Here is a 26,790-nt window from a genome sequence, read left to right as displayed (position 1 = left end):
TTCTGTTTGTATTGTATAGTACTAGGTGATAATGAATGAAATAGAATTCTTTCCTGTGGATTATTAGAGTCTAAAACTACTGAGGTAGAGGCAGTTGAATAACACGAAGCATTCTAAATTAGCCAGGAATGATTCAAACAGATGTAATTAGATTTTTAGGGAGAAAATTATGATCTGTGATGTTGTAGCAGTTTGCCATAGTGCATTTTAAACCATAATGTGGAAATCTGGAAAATAAATATCATTACCCTGAACACCTAATAAAGTTTTGATACACATAACACACACATGCAGAAAATGTTATTTTAACATAAAAATTAATCACTTGGAGGAGACTTCTGGTTCTGCCAAGATGGAGGAGCCCTTTTCCTCCTAGGTCTTCCTTTACAACTAAAACACCTAAGACATCACACAATAAACAAGCACAGGAACACTCTGAAAGGTGGAAATGAGAAGGCACACTGCCTATGACTTTGGGACTAAAGGAATGACACAAATAGTGAGTTCCCTGGGTGTTCTTATTGTCTTCCATATAGCCTGTACAGGTTGGTATAAAAGCCTCTGACCTGGAAACACCAACTGACATGGACAAAAAGAGCTCCAAGAAAAAGCCTATTCTCTTTAGCTAGATGATTGGGGAAAGGGTAGGCTAACAACAGTAAACCTTTTTTTTGGGGGTGGGGCAATACCTACCCTACTGTAGCCAAGCATCCACAGACCCCCCCCCCCCCCGCCCCACACACACACTCACTCACACTCCAAAGAAGCATGTGGCAGTACTTGGATTCTTCCACCCAGCAGTGTTCACTGAGCAGATTGGGGCCCTGATCGCCCCTTCTCTGTCTGTCAAAAGTGGACAGCACTTTGATTTTGCCTGCTGGATGGTTTTGGCAGGAGTTCCAAGGACCTGATCTTCCCTTACCACCACCTGTGTCCCACTTCCTGCAGGAGGAGTTGGTGTTCTCACTAGTGTAATGTCAGCAGGGTCCAGCAGCCAGCTGATCTGGGAGCATCCCAACCTGGGAGCAGTGAGACAGGATGAGGTGGTGTGAGGCAGGGCTAGTCCCCACAAGCCTCCCTCTGCCCTGTGTCGGTGAGGTGCTGAGCCTTCACCCTCACCCAGCATTAACAAGGCAAAACAAGGTGGTTGGAGGTGGCATGGTCAACACTCTTCCCCCCCACCTTGTTGTAGGTCTGAGTGAGTAGTTGAGCCTCTAGCCCCATGTGGCATCTATAAGGTGGAACAGAGTGGTAGTTGGCAGGTCTGCTTGGCACTCCACTTCCCCCTGTCCTCTTCCCCGCTGTCAGCTGGACCTTTCAGGCAGCTGAACTTTCCACTCTACCTTGAAGCTGCGTGAGTCAACCCTCCACTTCCTCTCTTCCTGTTGTCAGTGGGGTCTGTCAGGGAGCTGAGCTTACACCCCTACTCAGAGGCAATGAGGTGATGCAGGTTGGTGCCCCACTTTCACTGAGAACAAGAGTGAAGCTGAACTTCCATCCCACCCATCTGCAGAAAAGCAATGTGAGTCATTGCTCCACTTTTGCCAGGGTGGTGTTGGCGGAGCCCAGCAGGAAGCTGAACATACACACTCAGCCTGCTCTCACACTACACCTCAATTGGTAGACTGCCTGCTAGGAAAGATTAAATAGGATCCAGAGTCTTAAAATCTCCAAAATGTCCTTTATACAGTTGAAATTCACTTAGAGTAAGAACTAGGAAAATTGCATCATCAATGAGAAAAGAGACAACAGATACCAACACTGAGATGCTTCAGATATTGGAATTGTCTGGCAAGGATTTTAAAACAGCCATCATAAAAATACTTCAGTAAGCAACCACAAAGACATTCAAAACAAATGAAAAATTAATCTGAAAAAGAAAACAAAGTGCAAGGTTTAGAACTGAAAAATACAATAACTGAAATAAAATTACTACATGAGTTCAGTAGAAGAATGGAGATGACTGGGAAGAGTCAATAAAATTGAAGATAGAGCAATAGGGAGTTCACTGGTTAAGGATTTGGCATTTTCACTGCTGTGGTTCAGGTTTGATCCCTGGCCTGGGAACTTCTACATGCTGTGGGAGTGGCCAAAAAAAAGATCAATAGAAATTACCCAAAATGAGCAGCAGAGTAAAAAAAAAAAAAAAAATAGCCAAAAAATATCTGAAGAGTGCCTCAGGGAGCTGGGGAACATTAACAAAAGATTATTAATTATTATAGTATTAATTCATGTCATCACAGTCTCAGAAGCAAAGAAAAAAGGTAAACTGAAAAAATAATTGTCTGATATTTCCACAATTTGGCAAAAGATATAAACTACAGATATAAGAAGCTGACTGAACCTCAAGCAAGATAAACCTAAAGTAATCCATACCTAGACACATCAAAATCAAACCTTTGGACGTGACAAGATGTTTAATGGATATAGCGTATCAGTTTTGCAAGATGAAAAAATTCTGGAGATTGGTTGCACAACAATATGGATATTCTTAACATACTGAACTGTACACCAAAAAATGGTTAAGATGGTAAATTTAATCTTGCATGTATTTTACCATGGTTAAAGGACAAAGAATCTTTTTTTTTTTTAATAAGGGCCCATGCCTTCCTAGAGCCCAGGTTTGTGTGTGTGTGTTTGCCATTTCTTGGGCCGCTCCCGAGGCATATGGAGGTTCCCAGGCTAGGGGTCTAATCGGAGCTGTAGCCACCGGCCCACGCCAGAGCCACAGCAACGCGGGATCCGAGCCGCGTCTGCGACCTACACCACAGCTCACGGCAACGCCGGATCGTTAACCCACTGAGCAAGGGCAGGGATCGAACCCGCAACCTCATGGTTCCTAGTCGGATTCGTTAACCACTGTGCCATGACGGGAACTCCAGGACAGAGAATCTTAAAAGCAGTTAGAAGTACTACCTATAGGGAAACGACAGTAGGTCCCACATAGAAACCATGGAAGACAGAAGGAAATGACAGATTAAGTGCTGAAGAAAAACTAGCAACCCAGAATTCTATACCAGTGGAAATACCCTTCTAGCATGAAGGTGCAATCAAAGCAGTCTCAGGTGAAGAGAAGCTAAGAGAATGTGTCTGTAATAGACCATGAAAGAATGACTACATGATCGTTCTTCAAGCAGAAAGGAAATGATAAAAGATCTGGAAGATCAAGAGTAACATGAATTCTACACATTCTCTTCCAGAAAATAAAAGAGGAAATACTTCATGATGCACTTTTTTTTTTTTTGCCTTTTTAGGGCTGTACTCACAGCATATGGAGGTTCCCAGGCTAGGGGTCTAATTGGAGCCATAGCTGCCAGCCTACACCACAGCCACAGCAATGCCAGATCCGAGCCACGTCTGTGACCTATACCACAGCTCATGGCAACGCTGGATCCTTAACCCACTGAGCAAGGCCTCATGGTTCCTAGTTGGATTTGTTTCCACTGTGCCACAACACAATGCATTTTTGAGGCCAGTATTACCTGATACCAAAATTTAAAGACAGTATGGAATAGAAAACTACAGACCAATATCCCTTAAGAATATAGACACAGAACTGTGAGCAAAATATTAGCAAAACCAATCCAACAACATATAGAAAGAACTATACTCTATGACCAGGTGGGTTGTATTCCAAGGGTGTAAAACTGGTTCAATACTTAGAAATCAATTGATATAGTCCACCATGTTAAAAAATTGAAGAAAAATCATATTAATACGCAAAACAAACATTCACTCATAATAAAAACTTAGCAAACTAAGAATAAGGGGGAACTTTCTCAACTTGATAAAGAACATTTTCAAAAACTCTACAGCTAATGTCATACTTAATGGTGAAATGCTTTCTCCTTGTCGGGAACAAGGCAAAGATGTTCACTCTCACCACTGCTATTCAGCGTAGTCCTAGAAGTTCGTAACATTATAATGGACAAGAAAAGGCAATGATTAAAAGACATACAGATTGGACAGGAAGAAATAAAAATGTCTTCATTTGCAAGTGACAGTTGCAATGAAAATCCCAAGGAATCTACTTAAAACTAGAATAAGTGAGTTCAGCAAAGTTGTAAGATACAAGATCAGCCTACAGGAGTAAATTGTGTTTCTCTGTACTAGTGATGAATATGTGGGAACCAAAATGAAAAATGCAGTACCATTTGTAATTACTCAAAAAAAATACTTAGGTATAAATCTAATAAAACATGTATAGGACTTGCATGCTGAAAACTAAAAAAAAAATGTTGAAAAATTAAAGGTCTAAATAAATGGAGAGGTCTACTGTGTTCATAGATTAGAAGACTCAACATAGTAAAGATGTCAGTTCTCCCCAAATTCTTCTATAGGTTTAAAACAAGCTTATTCTAAAAGTTATGTGCAAAGATAAAGGAACTAAAATTCCTACAACAAGTTAAAGTGGAATTACCCAATTTGGTGACTTACTGTATAGTTATCAGTAATCAGAATAATGTGGTGTTGAAGGGACAAATATATAGATCAGTGGAACAGAATAGAGAACCCAGAAATAGGCCCATATAGGTATGGCCAACTGATTTTTGTCAAAGCTGCAAGAGCAATTCAATGGAGGAAGGATAGATAGTTTTATCCAACAGTGGTACTTGGAACAGTTGAACATCCATAGGTAAAACAGTGAACCTTAACTTAAAAATCTTCAGGACTCTGATCTTAATGAAGGGTTCATAGACGAAACCCCAAAAGTATAATCCGTAAAGAAAAAATAAATTGAACTCTATCAAAATTTAAAATGTTTGCTCTGTAAAAAAGATTTTATTGGGGGATGAAAAGACAAGATATAGATTGGGTGAAAATATTTACACACCTATATCTGAGACAGTGCTTGTATCTGGAATATATATAAGGAATTCTCAAAACTTAACAGTAACAAAGGCAAATAGTCCAATTAGAAATTGGATAAAAGAGATGAACAGACCTTTCACCAAAGAGGATATATGGATTGCAAATAAGCATATGAAAAGATGTCAGCATGGTTGGCTATCAGAGAAATGTAAATTAAAACAATAGTGAGCTATCGCTACATGCCTTTTAGAATAGGCGAAAAATAATGACAATACCTAGTGTTGATGAGGATGTGGCCAAACTGGATCTCTCATACATTGCTGATGGGAAAGGAAAAGCCTTTCAAGAAAACAGTATGGCCAATTTCTTTCATTTCATTTTGAAACATAAACCCAGCAGTTGCACACCTAAGCATTTATGCCAGAGAAATGAAAATGTATGTCCACACAGAAGTCTGTACACAAATGATCATAGTAGCTTTGTTTGGAATATCCAAAAGTTAGACACTGAATGTCCTACAATGGGTAAATGGTTAAACAAGCTGCGGTATGTTCATGCCATGGAATACTGGAATACTACTACACTAAACTAAAAGGAATGAATTATTGATACACTCAACAAATTGGATGAGTCTCAAGGGAATTCTTGTTGCGTGGGAAAAAGTTACATATTGTATGATTCCATTTATATAACATTCTTGAAATCACAAAATTGTAGACGTGAAGACTAGATTAGTGTTTGCCAGAGTTAGGAAGAAGGGTGAAAGAGTGGAGGATTCAGTTATAAAGGGGCAACACTCAGGATCCTGGTGGTAAAGAACTGGACAGTATCTTTACTATGGTGGTAGATTCAGGAACCTATACGTCTGATAAAATGTGTAACATGAGCACACACACACACCCGAGAACCTGTAAAACCAGTGATAGCTGAATAAGGTCTGGGCATTGTACCAGTATAAATTTCATGGTCTTGGCAGGAAGTTGTGTAAGACGTAATCACTGGGTTAAGGGTATATGGGACCTCTCTGTATTATTTTTGCAACTTCCTGTGAATATATTATCATTTCTAACTTGAGAGTTTGGGAAAAATTAAGAAAGCATTAGATAAAATTGTGTCTATTCTCAATTAAAAATAGTAAAGTAGGAATAAAAGGCTATGTCCTTAATATTAAAAAAGAGTCTCAGGCCAGTAGCCAGCATCATGATTGACAGAGACATATTATGGGCAGTCTCATTAAAACTGCCCAGTGGAGTTCCTGCTGTGGTATAGCAGGATTGGTGGCATCTTGGCAGCGCCAGGACACAGGTTTGATTCCCCGCGTGGCAGAGTAGGTTAAGGATCTGGCATTACCGTAGCTGTGGCGTAGGTTGCAACTCCAGCTCGGATCTGATTTCTGGCCCAGGAACTCCACATGCCACAGGGCGGCCAAAAAAGAAAGAAAAATTTTTTGTACCTCATGTTTTCACCTCTATTTTACATTCTAGAAGAGTTTGCTAATGAATTTAGATAAGAAAGTCACAGAGTGTTCAAAAAAAAGATAAAAGATGGGGAGTTCCTGTTGTGGCTCAGTGGTGAACGAATCCCACTAGGAACCATGAGATTACAGGTTGGATCCCTGGCCTTGCTCAGTGGGTTAAGGATCCGGCGTTGCCGTGAGCTGTGGTGTAGGTCGCAGACGTGGCTTGGATCCTGAGTTGCTGTTGTTGTGGCTGTGGTGTAGGCCGGAGGCTACGGCTCGGATTAGACCCTTAGCCTGGAAACCTCTGTATGCTGCAGGTGCAGCCATAGAAAAGACAAAAAATAAAAGATAACTATTCATAGATGATATAATCATGTACTTAGGTAATCTAAGGAAACTACTAGGGTTTGTTAAATGATAGTCTAATACGGTGGTATTAAGCAGAGTATATTTAAACATTAATAAATAGCTTTCCTTGTTAGAAATTATAATGGGAGAAAAAGGTCTCATTCAAAATAGCAGTAAAATATTAAATGTCTGGACATAAAAAAGCAAAGGGCAGGAACTAAATGAAAAAATAGTTGCATTAAAGAATAATTTAAGTTGAGAGAAAAGCTATGGTTCTTTAAAATATCTTCAATAGAATTTGAGATTTGTTATTTTCTTGCTTACATTTTTAAAATGAGCATAACTTTTCCTTCTATCTTGAATGAATGTTCCCAGATTAATTTTTCTCTAATTTATTTAGGTTTCTTTTAATTACTTTGTAGCTTATATGGTCAGTTAATACTAATAATTTTTAGTAGACTATTCTTATTGAAAGTGTGCATAAAACATATGTAGCTAGAATTCACTGTGGAGGTGTAATTATAAACTATATTTCTCATTTTTTTTTTCAGAAATAAGCCTTGCTGCCAGGTTTTATTTATACCTATGGTAATTTTAAAGTTATATATTTGAGTAGTTTGGATTGTTTTTCCCCACGTAAATTATACTTCAAACTTATCTTGTGTTAAGATACAGTTGATACTACACAAACAAGAATTTTGCTTGCATGTTAAGCTCTTTTTTATTGTCTATTTGAGCAAGTCCCATTCTGTCTTGTTTCACTTGCAAGCTATTATTGCTGTCTTTTTGTTCATAAGAATGCAGGACTCTGTGTAGGTTTAATTATTTTAAATGGTTATTAGTTAATAGTTATGTTATCAGTAACATATGTTGGGTTCAGTTCAGAAAACATTTAACCACCACTTGTTTTACCAATGAGGAAGCAGAAGTTCAGATAATTTTGCCACAGTCACAGTAAATAAAGCTTTGGCTTTGAAGCCCAGCATAATGGTGAATCCGTTTTTTATCAGAGGGTTTCATTAAGCCTCTGGAAACCAGAAGAAATCATTAGACTTTTTCCTAAGGCCTAAATTAGCCAAACCAAGTAGTACATTAAAGAATTATCTAATACTCATATTTTTAGCCCTAGAAATGAAAGTGGATCCATTAAGGTAAAGGACTTGTCAGAATACTCTCAAGTATTGGTTTTTTCACTTTCTCTGGCAAGATGAGCAGGAGGAGAGAAGCTAACACTTAACTGAATACCCAGCATGTCCAGGCATACTGAACTTTACTACAACCTCTGGCATAACTAATATCCAAATCTTACGGATTAGAAGGCTGAGAGTCATGTTAAGTAACTTGCTCAAAATCACACCTATAAATAAAGGACAAAGCCATGTTCTGAAGTCTCCAAAGCCAGTGATGCTTTCTCTACACTGTGATTTCCTAGACTTAGCTCATCACAGAATTCATCCAGGGTGCCTGGTTAAAAAATGAAATACCCCCCAAAAAGAAAAATGAAGTTCCCACTGTGGTGCAATGGGATTGGTGGTGTCTTGGAACCGCTGGGATGCAGGTTTGATTCCCAGCCTGGCACAGTGGGTTAAGGATCCGGCATTGCAGCAGCTGTGGCTTAAGTCGCAACTGTGGCTGGGATCATCTGATCCCTCGCCCAGAAATTCCATATGCCACGGAGCAGCCAAAAAAAAAAAAAAAAAGAGAGAGAGAAATGAAATACAACCATGGGGCTCCTGGCACTTGTGATTCAGTTTTGGTTTGGGGTAAGGCCAGATAGTGTTTTATTTAACAGGAATCCTAGGTGATTCTGATCATCATCAAACAGGTTTGGGAAATACTGCCAGCTCCTTATTGAGGTGAGGTTCGAAGGTGTTAGGGAGGCAGAAATAGCATTGGGAGTATATAGAGGAGCTTAATAAGTTGACACTTTACTAGTAAAATAAGAATAATAAGGAGTTCTCTTGTGGCTCAGTGGGTTAAGGATCCCACATTGTCACGGTGGTGGCTCAGGTCGCTGCTGTAACGCAGGCTCCATCCCTGGTCAGGGAACTTCCGCTTGCCATGTGAAAAAAAAAAAAAAAGAATAGTAAGATTAGATTCTGGAAATTATAAAATTGCTTTAGATTCCTTAGTCTGCAAAGAAAAACAATGTTTTATTTAATTTTTATTTTTAATTTTAATTTTTATTTTTCTATATGCCATACCTATGGCATATAGACATTCCCAGGCTAGGGGTCAAATCAGAGCTGCAGCTGGAGCCTATGCCACAGCCATGGCAACTCTGGATCCAAGCCGTGTCTGCAGACTATACTGCAGTTTATGGCAAGATCCTTAACCCACTGAACCAGGCCAGGGATCAAACTCCCATCCTCATAGAAATGACTGTCAGGTCCTTAATCCACTGAGCCACAATGGGGACTCCTTACTTATTTTTTATTAGTACTTCGCTTTCAGTGACAACATTTGTACAATCAATTCTTTGGCATTATCTTCTTTACACTTGGATACAAAGACACCACTGAAGGATATAGATAAAACTGTATTTTGGATGCAGAAAAGAAAGCAGGAATTAAGAGTTAGAAATAACATAGAAACAGCTTTATACAGAATTGGTAATTTCCTCAGGTGTAAAAGCCCCACAAAAATTTAAATACTTTTAATCCTTGAAGTCACAAGATTATAACATTTTTAAGCTGGAAGAGCTCTTAGATATTCACATATTTTATGCATGAAGAAACCACAAGTCAGAGAGGCGTAAGGGCTTGCCCACAGTTAGTGGCAGACTTTCAAATCCATGCTGGCCAAGATTCCATTGAACTCTTATGGATAGGAAATAAGTACCAGAAAATAGTGACTTTTTAGAAATAAATTTAGTGGCAAATCATCTTTACCTTATATTTCCTAGTTTGATTTATGGTTTCTTCCTTTTTTAATTGCCCTATTAAGAATATGGATATATTCAAAGGAATCTCTTTTAGGAGATGATGCATTTTGAAATATAATATTGCATCAGTGATATGTTAGAAAAACAAATCATTACCTTCTTAGTATAGGGTATTTAACAGACACTTTCAGAACAATATGTGTTAGGGAAGAATTGTAGTTTTTTCCACTTTTATTACAAAATTTTATTTTATAAATAGAGAAAAATGAGCACAGCTAGATGCTTGTACACGAATTCTCACAGTAATATGAGGAGTTCTCTTGTGGCATAGCAAATTAAGGATCTGGTGTTGTCATTGCTGTGACACGGGTTCCATCCTGGCCCAGGAATTTCCACATGCCTCAGGCATGGCTGGAAAAAAAAAAAAAAGACACAATCTAACAGTAATATTGATATTTCTGTATAGTAGTATGAGCTTTGGCTTCACAACTGGGTTCATTTGTCTTATCTGCAAGATTAACAGCTCTGTGATCTTGTACAAGTTACTATTTTTCAACCTTTTTTTCTTCTCTATATAATAACACCCCTCATGGTTTATTAGTGGTTAATTGGGATTAAATGAGAATATATGTAACATAGCTAAAAATGAGCATTGCATAAATGATAGCAATTATTATTTATCCTTGAGCCAGTAGTTAGAGTAATATTAATATCTGAATAAATACTTTATTTCCTTATTCAATTTTAAAAAGTCATAATCAAAATGTGAACTGTACTATTCCTGCTTTTAAGAATTTTGTATTTACTTAATTACCTCAAACATGGTCAGTCTTTATAACTTTTCATAGATAGTTGAAAAAACCCATATTCTTTTTACATTATAAAATTCAGTATCTACCTATTCTAATATGTTACACCAGTAATGCTTTGTCGTCTTTGTTTATTATTGCTAGTTGATGTTAGTCTGCTAAAATTTCCCCTTCCATTTTGTTTCCATTTATTTCATATTATAGTTCCCAAAATATTTCCTTTTGTGTTTTGTGGTTAGGTTAGTCTCTGATTAAGTGTTCAGTACCATTTTGCATTTATTATTTTTAATGACTTATTTTAAAAACACAGGCTAATTGTAGAAAATCTGAAAAACAAAGAAACGTACACAGAAGGAAATAAACATTTTCACTCTTACTATGAAATCATTATGAAAATATTTAGATGTGATTGAGTAGTGGTTTTAGAATCAGATTTAGGTTTGAATTTGGACTCTGCTTATTAACCTTAGGGTATTAGACTTTTTTATTTATTCAAGTAGTTTTTGAGCACCTACTGTGTGCCAGGCATTTTGCTAGGGGCTGAGGATACAGTACTTAAAAAGATTGACGTACCCGTCTTGCCTTAATTTCCTCATTTGTAAACTAGTGATAATACCTTACAGAGTTGTTAGAACCATCAAAGATGTACTTACCTGGTCTGCGATAATTGCTTAGTAAATGATAGCAATTATTACTCTATGTATTAAACACTAATCATATATTTAGTCCAAATCAAATCACCTTTTTTTTTTTTTTTCCAAATCACCTTTTTAATCAGCTTAAGGATTTTGCTTTACATTTCATTTTTGGCCTAAATATTTAAAACACCTGCTTTCTGGGAGTTATCTGGGTTAAGGATCTGGTGTCACTGCCTTGGCCCAGGTTTGATCCCTGACCTGGGAACTTCTGCGTGGTGCAGGCATTGCCAACAAATGTTGTAATAATAAAAAACAAAAAAAACCGCTTGCTTTCTGTTTCTTTAAGCTTTTCTATGCTTATCTGTTTTTGTTTGGGTTTCTCTTTAAAGCAATAAATAATTGTGGATTTTTTAAGCTTTTAAAAAATATAACGTATTAAAATTTTTATTATCGAACATTTCAAACATAGCAGAGTAATGAGAACATTATAATGAACCACCATATTGCCATAGCCCAGCCTCAAAAATTATCAACTCATGGCCAGTCTCATTTCATCCGTACTCCCCATCACATACACACTACTTTCTCTCTTTCCCTCCCTGGCTCCAGTGGATTATTTTGAAGCTAATTGTAGATATATCAATTTAGACCTAAATATTTATATTTATATTTCTTAAAAGATAAAGAATTTTTAAAACATCTAACTACCATGTTATCATCACTCATAACAACATCAATAATTCTGTAATAGAATCAAATATTTAGTAAGACACTTTGTTTTAGATACTTTAAACTTTACATTTCTTACATTATTATTTTTGAAATTATTTCTGTCATCTTATTTTAAGTTTTTTATTCTTGTGGTTTTTTTTCTTCTGCCTTATGGATTCTTTTGTTTGAGGTTATGAAATATTGAAGAAAGAATTATGGAGCTGAAAAGACTTGGTTTTGAATCCTGCTTTTGCCATTCACTAACTTTTCTGAGCCTTGGTTTCCTCATCTGTAAAACAGGCAATTGTACCTACCTTAGGGACTTAAGGTTGAATGTGATACCTGCATAAAGTACTATTCACAGTCTTTGACAGTTATTATATTCGCCAGTGATTTGGACTGCAATAAATAACTATACTTCTTGGTTATTGTATGGTTTTTCAAAGCATTCCAAAATTTATATTTATTAGCTAATTACTAAAAGCAGTGGTTTTTAAAATATCCTTTTAGGAAGGACAGAATTTAGAATCTTAGTTTCTCACTTCTTCCACTACCTCTTTTATTTTGAGTCCACATTGATTTAGCCTGAGGTTACAAATCTTACCTTTAACTTTCTGAAGTTTTATATTGTTTATATACTTATATCAATTATTTATTCATTATTGACCCTTTCTCCTTTATTGGGGTTAATTATTTTATTCACTTATTTCTTTATATTAAGTTGGTATCAGTATACTTCACCAGTTCTTTCCTTCAGTATTCTTGAGTTCTTATTTTGATTCTCTTTCAATGGTCTAAGACATACCTTTGAACGGTTTATGAAAAAGGGTACTACTAGGATGAAGTTTTATAAGACTTTGCAGAACTAAGAATAATATCCTGTGATCTTTGTACATGAAAAACTAGAGCAAGTTATACAATACTTAGATCATAACTTTTCCCTTTTAACTCTTTATAAGTCATTACTTCATTGTCTTCTGGCATTTTATTGTTGCAGAGGAGAAATCTGAGGTCAACCTGGTTTTAGTTTCTTTGAAAATAACCTATTTTTTTCTGCTTGTATACTTGTAGGATTATATCTTTATCCTTGAAATTTAAAAACATTTGCCAGGACATGTCTTGGTGTTGATGATCTCTGTTGAACCTTCTCAGTCTCCAGTCTCAGGTATTTTTTTTCAGAACTGGAAGTTTTCTTATACTTTTGATTGATTAAACTGCTGTTTGTTTTTTTTTTTTCTTTAGGAACATCCGTTATTCATAGATTATTTTTACGTCTGTCCTCCATAGTTTTTTAATCTTTCCTTTCATTTTTTTTTCATTTACTCAAGTTTGTCCTCTGTGGCATGAATTCTGTTTTCTGCAGTGTCAGTTCTAATACTTGCTATTCACAATGCAGATTTAATTTTGGCTACCGTGTTTTCATTTCTTTATTATCTCAACATAACTCTTGTTTCATAAGCAGAATTCCCCTTAGGGGTACACTCAAAAAAAATGAGGTGGATTCAGGCCTAAAAATGTATTTATTTTCTGAGTCTGCAACCAAAGGAAACCATCAGAGAGAGAGAGAAAAAAATTTCTCAAAGGTTCCTCTAAAACTTAATGTAAATATAACCAGCAGTCATTCCTACCCTAATCCAGAAAGTAGAAATAGTCTTGAGTACTAGCAGGCCTTTAGTTGCTAGAGGAATAGCAAAGCAGGTGTATAAGGGCATCTTAACTAGAAATAAATGGATTTTTCTAATTTCATTGTTTTTTCTCTTTATAAAATAATATATAGTAAATGCATATAATTTTGAAAATACAGTACAAAGAAGAAAATCCTATCACCCAGGTAACTACTGATAAGGTTTTTATATGTTTTGCCAGTTACATGCACACATGTTGGGGGGGGTTCAAAATTGGGGTCATAGTATTTAGTTTTATATCCTTTTTAATTTAATATATTGCAAGCATTTTTTTTCATCATTAATTTTTCTTTGAGGCCCTGATTTTAACCATTGCATAGTATTCCTACATATGAATAGATGTATTATGATTTATTTAACCACTCCCCTGTTGGTCATTTAGATTGTTTTCTATTTTTCAGTATAATGAGTATGATGAATATCACTGTACATAAGTCTTTATGCACATCTCTGATATTTCCTTAGGATAAATGAGGAGCTGATTCTTAATCCTGTCACATTGGTAAGGATTATATACATTCCTTATTAAGAATATACAATGCTTGTTTCTTATTGTTTCAATGATTGCGTAGAAGATTCTTTGGATTCTGAACAATTTGATGGTATCTTAACTGAAGTTTTAGAGAGGTTTCTAATGTCTTATCCTCGAGCACCTTCATGGAAGTCCTATTGCATATGCTTTGGACAGGAAAACCACTGCTGATATCAGGGAGTTTGGAAGGCAGATAATATTTGTGGAAATTTGAGGATGGTTTAAAAAAAAAAAAAGAGAGAGACATAGCCCTTCCTTGTATCTACAACCTGGGTCTCCAAATTAATACACTAGGGCGCTGGCCCCATTCTTTTCCTCTTCCTTTCTTGTTATTTTAGGCTGTTCTCTGTGGGGGATTCTTTTCTGCCAATGTTTTTATGTACATTTCATTTCTAGGTAGTAAGATATATCAGTAGATGATATGTCGTACTAAGTTCAAGGTAGCATTTATGAATCACAAATCATTTTTTTAATCCTAGTCTACTTGTACAGGATGTTCTCCTGGACTCAATGCATTTTTAAAACTTATTTATATTTTCTTCAGAGGTATCAAACAGCAGCCTGGAAATGTACATTGCTATAACATGTCATTACAGAAAAACAATCTGTTTAATAGGGTTGCTTAAATTGGAAATTTTTTCATTAGTAAAATATTCTAATTTTTAACATTTCAAGTTTTTCTTTACAATACTTGGTTCAGAATTACTGATTGAATTGTTCATCCTCTTAAACCAGGAAGATTATCTTAAGTAGTAGTTTTATACCACAACATTAGAAGTTATTTTGAAAACAGTACCTGCTGAAGCTCAAGCTAAAAGTCTTCTTTAACTGATTTGTTCTGAAGAGACTTATACTGTATACTATTCAATTTTTGACTTCTACACATTTCAGACTACCAGAGTAAAGCATGATTAGCATTTCCTAACCTTTTCCAGTATTTCACATAATATTTGCATATGTACAGTCTGCCAAGCTCTGCAGTTTTTTGGCTGGAAGGCATTATGGTGGGATGGGAGAGGATAAATATATTTGCCTCACGTTTTAACTCTTCTTTTTTGTCCGTACTCATTCTTTAGCCACATTATGTAAAAACATGTCACACATATAAATGATCTCTTCCACCCTGCTTGGCAGAAGATTGGCTGTAGTAAGTGGTGAAACAGGTATCTCAACAGTCTCCTGTATTTCTTCATTGCATTCCAGCTTTAGAAGCTCACTCTAGAAATGTAAATATTACATGGTCAGTTGAGGCCAAAGAGGAAGTAGCATTTACTGATCATCTGCTCTTTCCCTTGGTAGGTCCTTTCAATTATATCATCCCTATGAAATAGGTATTTTATGCATCTTATAAATGAAGAAACTCAGGCTCAAAATGTTAACTAATCTACCCAAGGTTGGGTAGCTATAGCAGTAAGTAATAGAACTGAGGTTTAAACCTGGTACTAACTAGATTCAGACCACATGTTTTTTCTCTTTGTTTCTTAAAATTAGAGAAATGAATTTTCTTGTTTAATTAGTATTATTACTTGAACTTTTGGAACTAAAAGTATTGCAGTGTTGAGTCTGACTTGTGGTCCATGTAACATAATATCTAGTGAAGCCAAGGGTCATTTTTCAAAAGCGAAAATTCTTAGCTGCAGAGGTAACTTTATACTCATTTCTAGTAGGTAGCATTTGAATCCTTGTTTTGGTGAAGTAATACAAAAATATTGGTATTTTTAAAAAAATTTTTATTATAGTTGATTTACAATGTTCTGACAAAGTAAAGATGCTTTTCTGGGTCAATTTTGATAAAGCTTCACTGGTTGTAGGATAACACTGGCTTTTATATTTTCGTGACCTAAAAATTAAATTCTTCAGGAGTTCCCGTCATCACAGTGGAAATGAATCCAACTAGGAACATGAGGTTGCGGGTTTGATCCCTGGCCTCCCTCAGTGGGTTAAGGATCTGGAGTTGCCGTGAGCTGTGGTGTAGGTCGCAGACACGGCTCGGATCCTGCATTGCTGTGGCTCTGGCGTAGGCCGGCACCTATAGCTCCGATTCGACCCCTAGCCTGGGAACCTCCACATGCCACGGGTGTGGCCCTAAAAAGCAAAATAAATAAATATTAAAAATCATTAAAAAATTAAATTGTTTAAAATTTTAAACCTTTGCTAAACTCAGAAAGGAAGTAGATGTTTTGCAAAAAGTAGAGCATAAAATACCTTTAGATCATGTTTCGCTTAATTTTTTTCTTAAATTGCTTTGTTAGTATATTACTGTTAATTAGCTGAGTGGAGAGTTTAGAAAAGAAAATATTTGTACAGTTTATGTATTACATGAAGCTGAAAATAGTGAAGAAGCTGATTTGGAATCTTAATCTATAGAAGCTATAGCAATGATTTATAACTGGAAAAAGAGGAATCAGAATTTTAAAATAAGGATTATATATATGTATAACTGAATCGTCATATATTAGTAATCCTCTTAAAGGAAATTTGTATTCGAGGGAAGTTACTATATAAAGAAGAATATTATCTAGCAGTCAGTGCTTTTTCTGAGGTGGTGTAGTAGGCTGCCTATTGAGGTAGTACTTTCTTGTCCTGATAGTGTTCATATATAGGTGAGAATGGGATAAGAATTTAAACATGTGGATGTGTATTTGGAACACAAGATCCCTTACCAGTTCTAAATTTTTTTGATTCCAAGATCAAAAGGACTTTATGTAGCAGTGTTTTATCCCAAGGAAGCTACCCTCACCTTAATAATAGCAGTTTGTGTTGGTATCACTTTTTACAGTTTGTAAAGTATTTTTCCTATGAGTTACCTCAGTTTTAACAATAACCCTTTGAGTAGACAGAGCAAGTATCCCCATTTTGAACAAGTAAAGCAGTAGGCTAGGAGAAAGTCTGAACTGCCCCAAATCATAAAGGTTATCATTGTCAGACCTTAGGACTCTACCCCTGGTCTACCAATTCCAGTTTTAGTTCTGTTCCTACTGTACCAAAAAGTAAATTATAATCTGTGATTCTTACTTTTCACTAACAGTTATAAGGAGCAGATGATTGTCATATTTCCATGGAAAACATGAATGTCGCTCAAGTTAAACGAAGGGTTCTTGGAAGTTTCCGTTGTGGCTCAGTGGTTAACAGATCCAACTAGGAATCATGAGTTTGCAGGTTTGATCCCTGGCCTCCCTCAGTGGGGTTAAGGATCCGGTGTTGCCATGAGCTGTGGTGTAAGTCGCAGACATGGCTTGGATCCCGCGTTGATGTGGCTCTGGCGTAGGCTGGCGGCTATAGCTCTGATTGGACCCCTAGCCTGGGAACCTCCATATGCTGTGGGAGTGGCCCCAGAAAAGGCAAAAAGACAAAACAAAAAAACAAAAAAAACCCCAAGGGTTCTAAAAATCAAATAATGGGGAGCCATTGAGTAGATCTGTGTTACAGGAAAAGAATGCTGGGTACAAATAATGAGAAAATCTAGTTTTAGCTACTAGATTAATGATGATACCATTCACTAAGATTGTAAATATAGGAGAGGTAGCAGATTAGTGGGCCACAGAGGGAGTGATTGAACTTTGGCTACAGTTAAAATAGCTGACTTTGGAAACTATATTTAGTCACTTATGATGGAGCATGATAATGTGAGAAAAAAAATGTATACATGTATGTGTGACTGGGTCACCTTGCTATACAGTAGAAAATTGACAGAACACTGTAAACCAGCTATAATGGAAAAAATAAAAATCATTATTAAAATAGCTGACTGATTATTTACTAAATGACAGGTAGTGCACTTAAAGTCCTATTTATATCATTATCGCATTTATTTTTCACAACTCTCTGAAGATAAGACTTTTTAATCTCTACTTTCCATATAAAGAAAGTAAAGCTTAGTTTAAATAACTTGTCCAAGGCTTCATAATTAGTTTAAGGGAAGAAATTCGAATCTAGGTGTCTGACTCCAAAGCCAGTGTTCTTAGGAGCTAGTTTAAGGTTTGTCTGGGATGTTTAGATACAGATGATCAGTATTCAGTTGAATACATGGTTGTGATTTTTAAGAGAAAGATGTATACTTGAGTTATTTGAGTTCTTACCATCGAAGTATGCAATACCATAGCCTCCGAAAGTGTCTTAGGAAAATAAACATTTTATACCTGCCTCTCCCTTTTCTGTATTTTGGCACCATTTCTATGCTTTGTAATTTGAGTAGGCATTCCCTAACCTAGAAACATATTCTATGAATGTTTGAAAATGAAAGTTGCCCTTTTTATGGCTGAATAGACCTGTGAGATCTCCTAGGATGGATCTTTAGGATGGGGGCTGTGTTTCATTAACCTTTCATCTCCAGCTTAGTGCCTAGAACATAGCATAAATGAAATGAAATGGGTGGATTGATAAATAGAGATAGGGAGAGTAGAGAGAGGAGTTCAAACTCAGAGCAGCTGCCTTATGTGGGATATGAGGTAATGTGTGGGCTACCTTTTATTTCCTAGTTGATAATGCTCCATAGATGGTTAGCTTAGATCCTTGTACATTTACTGAATTAATGAGTGGTCAGGGGAATTTCCTCCTTTCTCCATTGAGGGAACAACAGAAGACACTATGTATAACTAACTTTTGGTTTTGCTTTGTTTTTAATACAAAAATAATACATATTGTAGATATTGTAGATACATTAGAAAATTCAAATAAACAAAACCATTTAAATTGTCTGAAATTCTGCCACCCAGAGATAGCCACTGTTAACATTTTGGTGTATATCCTTCCAGAGTTTTTCCCATACAAATATATACATTGAAACATGTATATATTTATTTAAAATGGGATCATTACAATCCATATTGTTTTGTAAACTGCTTTTTCACTTATTACATGTGACTGTCTTTCTGTCAATAAATTTACATCTTTCTCATCATTTTTAGTAACTGCATAGTATTCCATTATATGGATGTACCATAATATATTTAACTAGTTCTCTATTGTTAGGAATTTAGGTTTCCAATTTGGAGTTCTTTTTGGAAAAAGTTATGGTGAGCATTCTTATATGTACATCTTTGCACACTTGTCCACTTTTTTTAAAAAGGTGAAATGATGGCATATTTCAAAGTTTTATGTGTCTTCCTTTTTAAAAATAAACACCTAGGTTGCCTTTCTGAAAGGTTGTGCTGATTTACACTTTATCCAGCAGTGTATCCTGAGTGCTCTTTTCCCTAAACCTGTATTAGCACTGGATGTTATTTTTTTCTGTAAACTGTTACCAGTTTGAAAGGCAGAGGTATCTTTTGGTTAAATGCATTTCGTTTATTAGTACTAAGGCTGAACTCTTTTTTCCCTTATTGCTCATTTCTGTTGAGGTTCATCGTTTTTTCTTACAGGTTTGTAAAACAAAAGTTCTTTATATATTGAGGTTACCAACCCTTTGTCATATGTTGCTTTTTTTGTAATAATTTGTCTTTATCTTTTTTATGTCTGACAGAAGACATTTTAAACTTTTATGGATTCAAGTGTCATTTTTTTCCTTTATGATTTCTGCCTTTCTTACCTCATAAGTATTATTCACCTATATTTTTTTCTAATACTTGTATAATTTTGCTTTTTGACATTTAAATGTTTAATCCATCTAAAATCTCTTCTGATGTAGAGATCTAGCTTAATTTCTCCCCAAATAATTAATCAGTTGCCCTGATTAATTATCACTGGAGTTGAAATTTAGAATGTGTTTTGCCATAGAAAGTATCGTTAAGTGATATTTGGAGAGGTTATTAAATAAGACCGTTGTAATGCATTTAACTAATAACAAACTCAAGGGCTTACCTGGAAAGGTAGCCATCATTTATTATATTATTTCCATGAGAAAACATTTTTATAGTTGTAAATAATCAATTTACACATTAACTTTTGAAGCACAACCTGTTGCAATTTGGCAACTGCATACTTTAATGGTGGTCCTGTACTTCATTATAACCCTTTGGGGTAAATATTATTCCTATATGATTTTGTTTTGTTTGCTTTCATGTGACTTTATTGTGAGATCTGTTTTGGTAACTTTCTACTTGCTATGCTTTTCACAGAATGGACAGCAAATTATGGATGAACCTATGGGAGAGGAGGAGATTAATCCACAAACTGTAAGTAAAATAATTGTATCACAAAATACATTCTTGAATATATATGCCAGTGCCTTTTTTTTTTTTTTTGGCTTCTTAGGGCCGTAGTCACTGCATATGGAAGTTCCCAGGCTAGGTGTTGAATTGGAGCTATAGCTGCCGGCCTATGCCACAGTGATGCAGGATCCAAGCCGCATCTGTGACCGGCAACACCAGATCCTTAACCCACTGAGTGAGGCCGGAGATCAAACCTGCATCCTCATGGATACTAGTCGAATTCGTAACCCTCTGAGCCACAGTGGGAACTCTAACCAGTGACATTTTAAAAAACAGTTTGATGAGACTAATTTCAAGAGAATGACAAAAGAAACTACGTTGTTGAAGTTTTTCATTAGTAACCTAAAGCTTACCTTTTTAAAGAACCAAACTGCAGACTTACTAGTGAAATAAATAAAAAGGTCATACTTGATGGAGATATTTAACATCGAAAATTATTGTTCACCATCTCCTCATCTTATTTCTTTGGTTCAGCCCTAAATCCCTAGCACCTAGACTGGTGCCTGGCACATAATAGGCACTCATTCAGTATTATATAAATTAATTAACAGATTGCAAGATAACCATTTTAGCTCAGTTATTATCATCATTTTATTCTGTACATAAGATAATTACTGATATTTATGAAATACATATATTCTGCAACTTTCTCTTTTCACTTAGTATGTCTTGAACATCTTTTTATGATGGTATATGTAGATCTGTCTCATTTTAAATGGTTGCATAGTATTCTGTTTTATGCATCTCCTATACTTAATGTAATTTCCCCCTGTTTATTTATTTGGTTACACCTGCAGTATACAGAAGTTCCCGGGCCAGGGATTGAACCCGAGCCATAGCAGTGGCAATGCCGAATCCTTAACTGCTAGGCCATCAGGGGACCCCCCCCCATTTATTTTTGTGAACTTATGTTTCAGTAAGATATAATCTTAGAAAAGAATGTGCCAAAACAAAGGATATGAACCTTTAAATCTTAATAGGCATTGCCAAATTGACCTCCAAACCAAAAAGATATAAAAATTCCACTATATGTAAGTGCCTATTTTACCATACCCTGTTCAACACTGGATATTATCAGAAATTATTTTTAATTTGAGCCACATTAAATAAATCATACTTTCTCATTTCATTTTGCATCTTATTTGATTATTAGTGAGGTTATATATCCATGCATTATTGGCCTTGTGTTTTCCAAATTTTCTTTTGGGATATTTATTGTCTCCTTGTGGTCTGTATGATCTCTTTATATATTCTAGATGATAACTCCATGACTATATCTTGCAAGTATTTTCTCCCTATTTTTTAACATTGATTATATTGTCTTTCATTGTTTATATACAGAAGTTTTCATTTTTAAATGGTCACATTTGCCTTCTGGGTTTCTTGTTTTAGTTAGAAAATTCTTACTTGAACCAAGCTTATGAAAATAACCTCTTACATTTTCTTACACTTTCATTGTTTTGTTTTTTGCATTTAGGTTTATGATCTACTTGGAATTTTAGTACCTGTTATGATGTAGAAATCTAACTTTTCTTTGAAAATGGATAGCCTGTTGTTCCAGTCTTTACTTATTGAATAAATAAAACCAATTCATTCCCATTCATTTGAGATCCCTCTTTTAGCATATATAAAATAGCCTTATAGCCCTAGTGTTAGTTTCTAGGACTCCCCTAACAAAGTACCATGAACTACATGGCTTAAACAATGGAAATTTATTCTCTCATAGTTCAGAAGAGTAGAACTTTGAAATCAAGGTGTCAGCAGAGCCATATTCTCTCTGAAGTTTCTAAGGGAGGATCCTTCTTTTCCTCACCCATCTTCTGGTGGCTGACGGCAGTCCTTGGCATTCCTTGGCTTGTAGACACATCACTCCAATCTCTACCTCCATTGGTCACAGGGCGTTCTCCCTGTGTGCACATCTGTGTCCAAATTTCCCTCTTCTTAGTAAGGACACCAGTCATTGGATTGGGGCCCACCTTATTCCAATATGACTTCACTTTAATATTATCACATCTGCAAAAACTGTTTTCAAGTAAGATCACATTCACGGGTAATGGATATTAAAACTTGAACATACCTTTTTGGAAGACACAGTTCAACAACCCACAATACCCCTGAACATTTTAACTTTACATACATTTTCACTTATTGTACATTTATTTTGATTGTTTTTTTTTATGTATGGCAGGGCAAGCCTTCATACCTTTTTACTTTTCAAAATTGTAGTCTTACACATTTTCTAGAATCAGTTTATCAAACACTTCTGATAATTTTTTTTTAATTAGTCCCTGGGCCAGGGATCCAACCTGCACCACAGCAGCTACCTGATCTGCTGCAGTGGCAGTGCAGGAATCTTAACCCACTATGCCATGAGAGAACTCCCACTCCTAAACATTTTATTGTAATTTTTATTCAAATTGCATTAAATTTACAAATTAACATAAGGAAAATTATTTTAATAATGTTGTCTTCACTTCCAAGAACATTCATTTATTCTGACTTCTTTTATATCCTTTATTGAGATTTTATGGTTTTTTAATATGGTTTGTACATCTCTTATTAAAATAATTCATGAGTATTTTGTAGTTTTTGTTCTCTTGTAAGTGGAATTTATTTTTTGCTATGTCTTCCATCTGGTTCTTGCTAATATATAAAAAAGTTATGTTTTGTATGCCTTTTAATATATTTGGAGAGTTAATTTTTCAGAAATCAAACAAATTTTCATGAATGTTAGATCACTTATGAAGAAGTGAGATCATTGTACTCCTCCTCTCAGAACCCTTCGTAAGTTTTATGCTTCTTTAAATAAAATCCAAACTCTGCAGTGTGACCTATATAATAAACAGTAATAAATATGACCCTGCATAAGACCTTTGCATACATCTCCCTATCGTCTCCAGCCACACACCTCTACCCTCTGCCAAAAGTCCAATCATCCAAATGTATCTGGTTCTCTTTTACTCCTGAGCCTTCATAGGTGATAGTCCCTCTCCCAGAATTCTTTTCCCTTACCACTCCCCTCCATTTGAGTCCTGATCATCCTTCAGGTCCAAGTTTTGATATCAGTTCAACTGAGGTATCTTCCTCACATAAGTGCCACTTTCATTTCTACCTTGAGTTGAGTGTTTTTCCTTTGTGTTACCCTAGCAGCCTGTGCACACCTTGAATGACACCACACTACATTCCACTGCTTATTTACTTGTCTGTATTTCCTACTAAACTGTGAGCTTCCTGAGGCAGTGACCATGTCTGAATTATTCCTTGTTTATATCTGTCTATCTGGCACAGAGTACCCAGTAGATGTTGCATCACTGCTTGTTAATCAAAGGAACATGTGAATTAAACCTTGGCTAGCGCAGGGACCCAGGCATGGGCAGTGCCTGAGACTGCCTTCAGATTTGGTCTAGATTTCTGTATCTCCATTTGAGGCATTTTACTTCATTTGTCTGTATTATATGTGATAGTATATATTTATTAGCATTTAAGCAAATGTAAAAACAATTGCTAAGTGTTAATATTGATTTTTGTGCCACCAGCCACATTTTTTTTCCCTTTATGCAAGAATTCCTTTAGGAGAAAAACCTTCAAATTTTTGATTGTCTATAGTCTAAAAATCAGAGTATTTTCCATGGTTCATACTTTCCTTCTGAGTGCTCATAGCTGTGTTAGCAACATTTACATCTGAAGGAAAATAGCATTCTCGAGATTGGCAAAAAGATGCAGTAGTAAAATATTAGCAGCAGTGTGGGTGAAGTTGTTGAGATCATTCCACATTATAGGAATTGAGTACAAGTATAAGATAAAGCCTACTACTTATTATCTCTTTAATGGTGTTAAAGCCAAAAGATTGTCAAATATATTTAAGCCTTATACTTTTAAATTGTATTTGCCTTTAATGTACAATTGAAAATTTTCATTTTGTCAGTTACTGATAATTTAAATAGTGAAAGTTGAGATGTTGCAGTAGTTTCTATTTTATACGTAACATAGCTTATGCATAAACTTACTAGCTTAAAACAACATACATTTATTCTCTCACAGTTTCTGTGGGCCAGGAATCTGGGCACAGCTTAATGGGGTCCTTTGGTTCAGAGTCTCTCACAGGCTACCATTAAGGAGTTTGCCTGGTCTAGTGTTTCATCTGAACCTTGACCAGGGAAGGATCTGCTTCCAAGCTCATAAGTTTGTTAGCCCAGATTCCTGGCCCATAGAAACTGCAAGATACTGACTGTATGTATGGAGCATCAACTGATGGGCTTTCTTGTAGGTTGATTGGCCCCTTTTCTATGCGTCAGAGTGCAAGAGTGTGATTAGCCAGTTGCGGTCACAACAAAACTATAGGATGGAGAGAATAATAAGAGAGAAGAAACCTGGATCCTTAATGACCTAAAGATCTGACGACACCCTTCCCTCTAACCTAGCGTCACACCTATCAACTGCTTCATGAGAGAAAAATAGGCACTTATGTGGTTTGAACCTTTGCATTTTGGGGTCTTTTTATTACAGCAGCTTAGTCTGCTGACTACATCTAATCACTCATTAATGAAGTAGTTAATGAATGTCTGTTAGGTGCCAAGAACTCTGCTTACTTGTTAGAGAAACAAAAGGACATATGGGAAACTTGAAATTTTAAAATGGCAAAATAAAGCTGTTTTCGTCCTCTTCTCCTCTGGAAAATTACCATCCAAAGCAACAAGGAGAGTAAGAAACAGAAACATGGTCTTTGAAATTAGAAAACTTCTGTTATTTGAACCACAATGTATAGAATATAAAAAGCAGGAGTTCCCGTCATGGCTCAGTGGCTAATGAATCCAACTAGGAACCATGAGGTTGCAGGTTCGATCCCTGGCCTCGCTCAGTGGGTTAAGGATCTGGCCTTGGCCGTGAGCTGTGGTGTACGTTGCAGACGCGCTCGGATCCCTCGTTGTTGTGGCTGTGGTGTAGGCTGGCAGCTACAGCTCCGATTGGACCCCTAGCCTGGGAACCTCCATATGCTGCGAGAGCGGCCCCAGAAATGGCAGAAAGACAAAAAATTTAAAAAAATAGAAATTAAAAAAATGAAAAGCACATAAAAGTCATAACAAGAGGAAATTATAGGACCTAAGTGTTTGTGAGGAGTACCTCAGCACGAAGCCGTCATCCAGGGCCCCAAAGCACCAGAAGATCTCATGAATGAGGTCATCAGGTCCTATAGAAAGTGGAGGTATGGCATGGAACTGAATCTAGAAATTGGTTAAATGTCTATATAAAATGCTCTCACTCTATTTCCTCTCCTACTCCTGGAAGAGACAGAAAGTATTTCATAGAGAAAAATGAACCAGAGAGGCTCCAGACTTGGGGATGCCCAGGCATAGTAGAAAGTGAGGTGAGACCCTGGGATAGAAACAGGGAGACCAAGTGAAAGCCTATTCTTCAATGGTGATATGATCCCCTTCCCCTATCCATTCCACCAACCAGGACCATATCCTCCAGACACGAAAGTAGAATCATCTTTCCTGAAGAAACCAAATGATCCCTGATAAAATACTTTGAGTTACTGACATTTGGGAGATCTGAGATCTTCAGTGTAAGGCTGGCTACTTGGCTAGCTAACCCACAAAAAAAGCCTACCAGTTGACAAGCTCTAGAATATCCGGTACACTCTTAGTGCCTCATTCTTTTTTTTTTTTTTTTTTGGTCTTTTTAGGGCCACACCCACAGCACACAGCATATGGAGGTTCCCAGGCTAGGGGTCCAGTTGGAGCTGCAGCCGCCGGCCTACACCACAGCCACAGCAACGTGGGATCCAAGCTGTGTCTGTGACCTACACCACAGCTTACGGCAACACTGGATCTTTAACCCACTGCACAAGGCTAGGGATCAAATCCACAACCTCGTAGTTCATAGTTGGATTCGTTAACCACTGAGCCACAACGGGAACTCCAGTGCCTCATTCTTAAATATGAGTTAAAAGCGAAATATCACCAGATATTTGAGAAAGGATTCCAGCGTGAAAGAATAAGATCTTGGGGAAACAGACTGTACAGGAAAAGGGAAAAGAAAAGTTAAATTAATATCCTTTGAGGGAGTTCCTGTTGTGGCACAGTGGAAAATTAATCCGACTAGTATTCATGAGGATGTGGGTTCGATCCCTGGCCTTGCTTAGTGGGTTGGGGATCCCATGTTGCTGTGGCTGTGGTGTAGGCTGGCAGCTCTAGCTCCGATTCAACCCCTAGCTTGGGAACTTCCATATGCCACTAGTGCAGCCCTAAAAAGCCAAAAAAAAAAAAAAATCCTTTGAGTGCTAAGAGATGGAATTGATTTCCTAAACCAAGAGTAGGATGCTATTTTTTATCAGAAAAATAAACTCTAAGAAATTAAAAATGTGATAGTAATATTTTCTATTTTAATACAATATTTAGAAACTAAACTTGAGAAAACCTCCCTCAAGATAGAGCAAGACAAAGAAAAAGAAAAAAAAGCAATCTAGCACTTACCCAGTAGGAGTTCTAAAAGGAGATAGTGGAGAAAAAATTAAGAAAGAATACCAGAGACACATGCACCCGCATGTTCATTGCAGCACTATCCACAATAGCCAAGACATGGAAACAACCCAAATGTCCATTGACAGATGATTGGATTCAGAAGAGGTGGTATATATACACAATGGAATACTACTCAGCCGTAAAAAAGAATGACATCATGCCATTTGCAGCAACATGGATGGAACTAGAGAATCTCATACTGAGTGAAATGAGCTGGAAAGACAAAGACAAATACCATA

At 36.4% G+C, this 26,790-nt stretch overlaps 1 protein-coding gene and 1 long non-coding RNA gene across 7 annotated transcripts in view; both read left to right on the top strand.

The window, feature by feature from the left end:
• Nucleotides 1–26,790, top strand: part of RPS6KA3 (ribosomal protein S6 kinase A3) — a 118,814-nt gene that overhangs the window by 11,799 nt on the left and 80,225 nt on the right. Inside the window, exons 2-5 of one of the 6 annotated variants that reach the window (XM_047765816.1) lie at nucleotides 12,733–12,826; nucleotides 13,812–13,848; nucleotides 18,850–18,893; nucleotides 19,935–19,991. In XM_047765816.1, coding sequence (XP_047621772.1) covers nucleotides 18,891–18,893; nucleotides 19,935–19,991 — 60 coding nt within the window. In that variant the 5' untranslated portion in view covers nucleotides 12,733–12,826; nucleotides 13,812–13,848; nucleotides 18,850–18,890. Of the gene's footprint in view, nucleotides 1–12,732; nucleotides 12,827–13,747; nucleotides 13,849–18,849; nucleotides 18,894–19,934; nucleotides 19,992–26,790 lie in introns of all 6 variants that reach the window. The other 5 variants (XM_047765817.1, XM_047765818.1, XM_047765819.1 and 2 more) reach the window with 5 other exon arrangements.
• LOC125118918 (uncharacterized) lies at nucleotides 20,213–26,472 on the top strand. The gene is made up of 2 exons (XR_007132915.1): nucleotides 20,213–22,811; nucleotides 26,429–26,472. It is a non-coding gene; the product is annotated as an uncharacterized LOC125118918 (long non-coding RNA).

The sequence above is a fragment of the Phacochoerus africanus genome, chromosome X (assembly GCF_016906955.1).
Source record: "Phacochoerus africanus isolate WHEZ1 chromosome X, ROS_Pafr_v1, whole genome shotgun sequence".
NCBI lineage: Eukaryota > Metazoa > Chordata > Mammalia > Artiodactyla > Suidae > Phacochoerus > Phacochoerus africanus.
Note: the sequence above shows the minus strand (reverse complement) of the source record. Positions and strands in the feature narration are given on the sequence as shown.